General features: G+C 31.8%; 1 protein-coding gene across 1 annotated transcript in view; it reads right to left on the reverse strand.

Annotated features, from left to right (window-relative positions):
• LOC124368661 (malate dehydrogenase, mitochondrial) overlaps positions 1–9,923 on the reverse strand; it is a 52,023-nt gene extending 42,100 nt beyond the window's left edge. The window contains exons 1-2 of the mRNA XM_046825920.1: positions 9,751–9,923; positions 5,220–5,414 (exon numbers count right to left, since the gene is read on the reverse strand). Of these exons, the coding sequence (XP_046681876.1) occupies positions 5,220–5,414; positions 9,751–9,828 (273 nt within the window). The 5' untranslated portion in view covers positions 9,829–9,923. The remainder of the gene's footprint in view (positions 1–5,219; positions 5,415–9,750) is intronic.
• Between the last annotated feature and the right edge of the window lie 355 nt (positions 9,924–10,278).

Below are 10,278 nucleotides of genomic sequence, written 5' to 3' on the forward strand. Positions count from 1 at the left end.
GGGACACCAATTTAAAACCTAAAAGTGACTTTTTATACCTTCTTTCCCTCTACAAGGGAACAGCCCACAAAGAGTTATAACGCAAGTCAAGTAGATCATGTTGACCAGAGCTTTAGTTCATGAAGAGGATGACAGAAACTAGATTTTTATCATCATTTAAACATAGAGACAATCTAAATTTTTTACTTTGGGTACTAAATAAGTCATATTATTTTTTATCTGTTTGGATGGGCCAGATATTTCAGATAAACATGGGAATTAAATAGATCTGTACGGAAATGTTCAAATTATATTGAGAATTTACAGAAGACGGGAAAATCACCATAGTTTGACATGTTATTAATGCACAGTTACTCAACTGTGGATAATTGGTCTACAGCCAACATGCTGTGTATTTAAACTCAGGAAATTAATTTTAATTTTAAATATAAACTACATAATGAACATGTTAACTTTTTAGGGGTACATCTCTAAGACAATCTGAAGTAAATATTCATATTGAAGTGATGTGTTAAAAAAACCAACCGAGGGTATTTTTATGTTGTTGAGATTAAAATTCATTGTAAATATTGAAATTTTAATAGCAGTATACTATACATGCTACTTTTCCTATGGGAGTACTCTGTGAGACAGTGATACTAACACAAAAAGGCTATTAATGTTACAAAAAAGAGGCGTAAGGGTCATGCGTAATGTTAGCAGTAGGTATCATTGCTAACCTTTCCCAGGCAGCTGTGATTGTTGACTGTTGTACATTCTTTGTTTGTGCTCATGTATTAGTGTATGTTACAAATAACTTACAAGATTTAACTGTAAATAGTTCTATACATAGTCATTTTACCAGAAACCACTGTAAACTGTAAAGAGTTAATCACTGTAATTATCAGTCCTCAAAAAAATAGGTTTGTAGAGATGGCCTTTAAAATATATATGTTACCAAGTCATATAAAAAGTTTTAATCTAAATAATTTTAAGAAATGTGTTAATAAATCTAGTGGTATACAATGTGAACAACCACATTAAGTGAACATGATTGTTACTATTTTGAGATTGTTGTTTTGCCTTGATTGTGATGATGCCATGCAATTAAGATTCTGATTCTGATTATGCAGTCCCTGAGGTTTGGAACAAATGTCACTAAGTTGGTCAATCGGGATTTGGTAAGAACATATTATTGGAATCTTCCTAAATTATAAGAGTTTATTAGACTACCTGGGCCCCTGTACCGGCAAAATCAAATTAAAATAGAACCTTTGTTCCAAATGAAACCCATATTTTTTTAGCCCAACAAGGTCAGGGAAATAATTATTTTCAACTCTGTTACATGCCCCAAAATAATAATTTTGGGTGCTGGAGGTTGATTTCAAAATATGTAACAATTTAAAAATAAGTTGTGTTACACATCACTTCAAAGCTCCTCATCACTGATTAGCACAATATATTTTCTTAACCAATTGGCCTAGTAGTTTTTCTGGTGCTGCATGGACCTGAACTAGCAATTAATTTTGCTGAAAGTGTAAAGGTTTCTTCTTATAATTTTCATAGAAACCTAACTAATTAAGTTATTACCATGGTTATTTTACCATCATGTTTCTAAGAAACTAGGCTACATTTTACAACTACAAAATTAATTTTTATTTAGTTTTAAATTTACTTGTAATGTTAATGATAACAAAAATGTTGGGTTTTTTTATGTAAAAAAACCTTAGTTTTAATTTTTTCACTATTAAAATGAGTTATTATCTAAAAACTGAATATATATTATTGTTCAGTAACTCTTTGTCATGAAAAATAAATTATATTACAATTTTTATTTGAACATTTATTATTTAAAAAAATTATATTTGAGTACTCATCAAGTGCAGTTTTTCCATCAGTTTGCACGGGTCGCAGATTTTGTAGCATTCACACACAATTTGCATATAAAAACACAGAACTACACTAAAAAATACACTGTAAAAAAATTAAATAAATAAAAAAAACTTCACAAACAAACGACAAACGACGTTGTTTCTATTTTGCAGGCTAGCCTTGCAACAAAACAAAATTTTACCGAATATCACAAATAAATAATTAAATGGATTTTATAAAACTACTGTAATAAACTTTCAATAATATTGTCAGAAGTGCTAGCCATAATTTTAGACGTAACATACTCCTGGTATCAACACAAAATAAGCACTGGTATAGATTAAAATTATTGAAAAAAGTAATATTTTTCTGCCATAGTTGGCACACCTGAACTCACCAACAACTCAAAAGGTCTGCAGAAAGCGTATTGGCATACCATCTAACGGGAAAAACTATAAATACTTTAAATAGTACATCGCAACGTCACCAGATCATGCTGCGCACGTGAGTCCAGGTTCAGTCCGTGCATCACTGCACGTGGTATATACGTGAGTCTAGGCCAATGGGTTAAAGAGTGTTAAGGTGTACTAAAACATTATAAAACACTATTTTAACACACTAACTTATTTGTACATTGTAGATAATTTTGTACACAACTTCTAATGCCATCTACTTTTTGAAACTTATAAATTAAGGACACTTTTCTTCCCATTAATTTTTTTTTATATTACGAAAATTTACAAAAATGCACTATGGCAACAAATATTTCTTGTAAAAAAGGGAACGAACAATTTTTGCAGCAATTATGCCACACCATGTGTTTAACCCTCCTGATGACCGACGGCACAGACTTTCATCAATACCGCTTGTAAACTGATAAAGACGGCACAGCCGTCGGTCAACTTTAAAGTGCATGATGATATTTCTTTGTCAGATTTGTTGTCAGGTAGTCTGGATGATTATAAACTAGTGGAATGTGAGTTGGGTTGTGAAAATTGATAGTGACAGTGAAAACATTACATTATCTGATATTCCTCTTGCCCAAAGAATGTTTTCAAACACCAATATGGATGCTTACAGCCAAATAAAGCAGTACATACTTTACATTTTTATCAAAATTATTTTTGTTGTGCATATATATATTATTTTACATTTTCCTCTGGTGTACAATGAAAAAATTTATACATAACATTATTACCTATATGGAACCTAATTTGCACCTCATTATCATTTAGTGCAAATTTGTTAAAAAATGTTCAAAAAATATGCTGCACAAAGACAAAAACCGGTGTATCATCCTGGGTGCTTCTTATTATCAGTCAGAGGGTTAATGTCCAGTATATCAGATATCCAGTGTGGATCCTCAAAGAACCAGTATCACACATTACTTCACCATTTCTACAATGTTATCCACACTGCCATTTGACCAAAGCCAGAATCAGTCGGTTTTTACACAGTGAAGCAAAATTCAACAGTGATCAAGACTAAGTTTGGCTTAACTAGTGAGATGTGCTAAAGTAATGACTAATAAGCTACATTCCCATATAAGCTACGGGATCAGTGTATATGGAGCTACTTCAAATAAAAACCTTGAAAAAATTCTTATACTACAAAAAAAATCAATACGGTTAATTCTAAATTTACCATGGCAAGCAACAGTTAAACATTTATTTGCACAATTAAGAATTTTAACTGTTTACAGTCAATACATATACGATACAATAACTTACACAAAATTTAAAAATATACCTAACTATACCACTCATAGATATAATACTAGGAGTGGTATAATTTTTGAAAATCATAAATTAGAGCTGTTTAAAAAGAAAAATGAATACGCCGGTACACGATTTATTCAATACATTGCTATTGACATAAAAAAAATTTAAGGAATCAATCCGTTTAGAAATAAATTAAAAAATTATCTCATATCAAGATCATTTTATTCTTTTGAAGAATTTTTTGAGGGTTTGGGCCATTAAACAAAAAATAAAACTTGAGTTGATTTTAGTTGTTTAAAGTAACAATATTTATGTTAAGTTAACATAAGATTTTAGATAGGTTAACCTGTATCTGTGATGATATTAGTCTATCTGTATTTGTGACACTATTCTGACTGTATTTATAATATTACAGCTTTGAATAAAGATCTATGACTATGACTATGACTAATAATAACTTTATTAGTAAAGCTGAAAACAAATCTAAGGTATCATGATGCAAAGGAAAGAATGAGATAATTTTAAGTCTAGATAATAGTGAGCATTGGACATTGATGAAAAATGTGCATTAAACTTCATTCTATAATATTAATAAGAATTAAAGCTTTATATACCACTTTAAGGGGGTTCACACAAGCAGAAGCTAGCGTTAATGGGGGTGCCATAGTGAAATGCAGAGCATTGGTGGCTCTGGGCTTGAAACCGGGAGAAAACTGCATAAATTTCTTACAAAAATTGGATCGAATCAGAATACGTAGAGCTAACCGAGAGCTAGATGAACTGTTGAAGAAGGCAAAAAGTAAGAGAGAAGCAGCTAAAAGAGGGAGTTAGAAGCTGCTGATGAAGAGGCTGGGCCATCATACTCCAGTGGAGCCTACTAAATAGCAGTCCGTAAATTTAATTAATCATTTCTGAATGTTAGTACATATTAATACATATGTATCTCAGAAATTACTAGAGATATTGATCCAAAATGTTTATACAAAGCTTCTCCTACATACGAAGGAAATGCAAAGTTTTAGATCAATTACATTTAAATTGCCTAAAATAAAAGGCTTTTATGTAAATATAATAACAAAAAAGTTAGATGCAAAAAAAAGGTTCGCTCATTTAACTTTTTCTTTCGTCTTTGTCATAATTTCTAAATAGTTAAGCATGTTTGAAAAGTTTCACCACTGTAACCCTTACAGTTGCTTAAATACAGGTACGTAAAAAGTGCTACATTAAGGAGTTACAGTATATAAAAGTTATAAAAGTGTTACATGCGAAAGATAGGACCGTAGTGACCCCCAAAGAGGATTGAGAGGGTTGTCATTTAAATTTTATGTAATATTTAAGAGGATTGAGAGGGTTGTCATTTAAATTTTATGTAATATTTAAGAGGATTGAGAGGGTTGTCATTTAAATTTTATGTAATATTTAAGAGGATTGAGAGGGTTGTCATTTAAATTTTATGTAATATTTAAGAGGATTGAGAGGGTTGTCATTTAAATTTTATGTAATATTTTTAAGTATACTAAGATAAAACTCCAAAAGAAAATACAAGTTATACAGTTCTAACAGATTATTATTTTTAAATATAAAATGTCATGCTCCAGTCTGCTTAAAGTTAAAAGATAAACTGTAATGTAATGAACTGAAACTAACCTTAAGTTGGTCAGGGCCAACATAACCAGTAACTTTGGAGTTTGTTTCTATATGGCTAAGATCAGCTGCCACACCAGGAGTGTGTACGATGTCATAGAGCGATAGCTGAGTAACCAGAGGTGACTCCTTAAGTAGAAGTGATAAAGGTTGACCGATGCCACCACTGGCGCCACATACTGCTACCTTCACGCTCCTCTGTCATATAAAAAAACACATTACATGTTACAAAGATATTATAGTGAGATCGACTGCTTGAGATGAGACAAAGGTTGTCCGATGGCACCACATACTGCTACCTTCACGCTCCTCTGTCACATAGAAAACACATTATATGTTACAAAGATGCTATAGTGAGATTGACTGCTTGAGAAGCAGAGACAAAGGTTGTCCGATGCCACCACTGGCGCCACATACTGCTACCTTCACGCTCCTCTGTCACATAAAACACATTATACGTTACATAGATACTATAATGAAATGGACTCCTGGACTAGCGGGGACAATGGTTGCCACCAATATAACATCTCTGTTAACATGACACAACAATATTACATGAATAATGACCTTGTATTTAATAATAGAACTAAACAGATGTATTTGGAAGAAACCGGAATGTCCCAACAGAACTCTGATCAAAACGTGAACATGCTGAAACACCTCAGAGTAATGCTTGGCAACGGTGTATCTTGGAACAGTCACATAGACAATCTATGCAAACACCTAGGCTCTGCAATATTCAACATAAAGAGAACCTCATTAACACGTTCGCTGTGGGCGGTAACTCTGGTTACCATTGCTACATTGCGCTAGGAGCAGACTGTAACTATGGTTACCACCATGTCTTTGTTCTGAAATGAGGTCAGTATGCGGCCAGCACTCGAGCTATCACAACGCCGTATTTCTTGCTCCTCAGGAGGTACTTTTCCCACCTTTTTATGCACTTCATTTTCACATTAGAATTTTTCAATTTTGTATATGATTTTTTTAAGTTTTTATAGTAGTAAGTGATTGTGCAACACAATGGATCTTCCCCCGGGAGCAAGTGAATAAATGAATAAATGATTTATTTCCATCAGCATCATACAACAGAAATTGCAAATACAAAACCTGGAAAGTGACTGGCCACGTAACCAGTAGTGTGGCCAGTTTTTATAAAGCATAGATAAAAATACAATAATATATATATTTTTTTTTCAGTCTAGCACAAAGTTTAAATATTCAAGAAAGACACTCTCTGCAATGTTTATGATTTCAAACTTTAAACTAGACTACTTAAATATTGTAATAACTATTCAATAATTATAACTGTGAAAAGGTTTTTCAAATGTGCGTTAACATTAATTTATGAATATATTGTTTGCTATGGAAATAATTAAACTATATTAACTAATTACATGGTTCAAAAATTCTACATCTTGTTTAGTCATTAGCCAACTTTTCAACAGTGAACAAAATTCCCTAAGTCTAATGCTCTGTCTTATATAATAAGGGACTTGATTAAAATATTTAGGTGCAAGGTAACTATAGGAATGCCTAAAAATGGATTTGTTTACTTTAATTAGTCTTTAATTAAGTGGTGTACTACAATCAAGTTCTAAGCGTACAACAGAGCCAGTATTCAGATCAGACAATGAGAATGACAACATGGACGATGTGGAGTACCAGACGGACTCGGAAGTTGAGGATCCTGACTACGAGACCAACCGACCCCAATGGAGCACTCACAACCGGATTGGAATGAAAGATATTCCCTTTACTAGAAGGAAGGATTTTTAGTTCCTTTGGCAGACGACAAATCTCCAATTAGTTTTTTCACACCGCTTGTGGATATAGTTTTTTTAGAGGGAATTGTTATGCCAACCAACAAGTACGCACTTGAGTTTTTTGTGGGCCCCTTACTGTACCCGGCGCTCGAGTTGGTACGTGGAAAGACTTATCTATCGAAGGGTTGTTGGTTTTTCTTGGTCTCATTTTACAAATGGGTATAATACAAATGCCCAGACTCCAAGATTATTGGAAAACGAATAAGTTGTTTTCTTCTTGTTTTTGTGTGCCTTATTGTTTTGAACAATACCATGAATAATTACTGAATAAAGGGATTGTGGGGATGATTGTTTTTCTCATGTATTGAACATATGACTTTTTATACTTTTCACCACATATTTGTAAATAATAAACAACTTTTGTGTGGGTTGGTTTGGATGTATATAAACATTAGTATCAATTTTATATATCTGTATTATTTTATTTTAGTAAACTTATTTCTTCTTTTCTCTAGCATTTTATAAACTTGTGTACTACAATATGTTTTGTATAATTTAAAGTAAACATTTAAATATATTTTATTATAATTACTCACCACATATTTGTAAATAATAACTAAATTAGAGTGAGTTAGCAGAGATTTATATTTAAGTTGTTACATTCATTTTGGTTTTCACATTTACGTATAAACATTGTTTGTTGGTCTAAAAAGAAAAAAATACAGTTCACTTAGCTACGATGTATTCATTTGGAATATACCCACTGCCATAAAAGGGCGTTCCCTAGTGCGAGCGGTAACTAGAGTTACAAGCTGGCAAGGAAGACTATCCCCAGGAGCTAGCGGTAACCACAGTTACCGGATTTCCAAAATGGTAGAGAGTGATAATTGTGGTGACTTATGAGCAATTTTCATACATTTCTATCATATTTCATCCAAAAGTAAAAATATATTTAAAAAATTTCAGCATATAGTGAACTCTATATAAGGATTTTTAGCAGTGAACGTGTTAATCTATTCACAATAAGCTACAAAAAGGTATACCAAGCGCTTTTCCAGAGCCACCTACAATATGGTGGTCTTGGGTACCGTTTTGTACCGTAGTGAAAGTAACATTAAAAAATATCATTTTTAAGCCAATTTTATTTTTATATGACAGAGCATACATCATTCAATACCAGTAAGCATTTTTGGAATCCATCGAGAACACAACTTATGATAACCTGAGCTGTTAGTCTGTTTTAATGCTTACTAAAACTGTAGCACTGAGATAAAGTCTACTTCCCCATAATTTAATGGAACACAGTGTCTTTTTTAAGACAGCTATCACACACATAGCGTATGTGAAGTTAACAAAAATTATATTATATGTAGAATATTATTACATGTTATAATTCATAATCAAATTTAATGTAGGCCTATTTTATATATCAACCTTATTTCTATTCTACAATTGTCTCATATAGAGTAAGCTATATCATTAGCCAAGATATTTTAACAGGTTTAATGCAGTTAAAAGCAAAATACAAGTATAATGTTGTACTATTAATTAAACATGTGTGTAAATTTTATATATACATCAAAAGATGAATAATTTTGTAATCATTACACATACATTAAAGGGAGGATTGGGGCAGAGCACAAAAGGCATGTTTATGTACATGTTGTACCATTATATTTTAGTACCAAATAGTTTGGTTTTAAACAACCCAAAAAGAATCAGAAATATTAAGTTTGGCTAGGTATGTTTGCATAAATACCTTTATAAGATAACTTTCCAATGACCTTCAGAACAGGTTGAGCTAATGAAATAAGAATTATTTTAATCATTAAATGCACATCATGATATATAATTGAATTGATAAAAATAAATTTATGAATTGGAGCTAATATAACTTTCTTAAATCAAGGAGCTATGGTTATATATATTTTATACATATATATACATACACATATATTTTATATATATATATATATACATACATATACACACACTTACTTATATGTATAGCCTATATGAGAAAGAGAGAGAACAAATAAAATATCTTATACATAAAGGACAATGTAAGGGGCAATTCTGTGACATAAATTCCAGTACAAACTACGTAGTGTGATTGATCTTGGTTTATCGAGACAAACTCACTCAAATGAAGTCAATAAGCAAGCCAAACTCCATCCTCTGTCTCAAATTCTCTACAAGTATGTAAACCTGAAGATATTATCAGTTATAACATTTGATTTCATTCTACAATACCGCTTTCCTTGCGGTATTATTTTAACACTACATTAGAAAACTAAATTTAACACATAATGTAATTTCCCATTCTAATTCGTATAGGCTACTGAATAATATAATGGAAGATAAATGTTGAGGAACTGAATGGAAGTTTATCATACCCTCAATAAATAATTCCGTACAAAACTCTTTAAACACTCAAACAACTGTGTCTTGGGGAAATGTTTACAAGTGACAGTTTCAATGGATATGTACTAGTATACATTGCCTAATTGACTTTATTTCCAATGATACTGTAGCCCCTCTTGGATCAAGGTAATATCATAAGGATAAAACTGACCTCCATGACCTCAGACTATTAAACCACCACAGATGGTTCAAATCTTTTTAAAAATAATTATATATAGTCTAAGAAAATAGAGAAACTTGAAATTAAGCTAATACTTCATTATTGTGAACAATTACCCTTGGCAAGCTTAAGTAAGAATCCTTAACCTTTTAAGCAAGTAAACCATAAATTGCATAAAACTAACCTGTGATGAGGTAGATAATTGTTTTGCATTTTGTTGAATGTTTAAAATAACTTGAGGTTTGATTAATCTGGAGAACATTGTTCTATATTCAATAAAAATCTACAGCGAACACCTCAACGTAACTAGACCACAGTCAATCAGGTGAGAAGATGGAAGAGAAAAGAAAAAGGGTAGAAGCTGAGACAGCCACAGTGACCTTGACTATGTATCAGCCGTGATTACGTAATATGTTTCTTAACACTGTAATAGACATGTTGTTGGGTTTGTTCATGTAACTTTAAAGTAGTATAAGTAAAATTATTCTGCCATTATGAAAAATATTAAAACAGTATGCCTTCATGTTAGGAGCATACCAAGAGATCTAAAACCGAAAAGGAAATGGACCAGACCAAGTATGTACATACATACGAGTATAAGACAGAAAAGCATGCGTTTTTGCTAGAAACCGCGTATTATATTGAGCGTGATTATTATTTTCTTTTTCTAAACTACTATGACCATTAACTTTACACTTCTATTAGGTTATTA

The sequence above is a fragment of the Homalodisca vitripennis genome, chromosome X, assembly GCF_021130785.1.
Source record: "Homalodisca vitripennis isolate AUS2020 chromosome X, UT_GWSS_2.1, whole genome shotgun sequence".
Lineage (NCBI taxonomy): Eukaryota > Metazoa > Arthropoda > Insecta > Hemiptera > Cicadellidae > Homalodisca > Homalodisca vitripennis.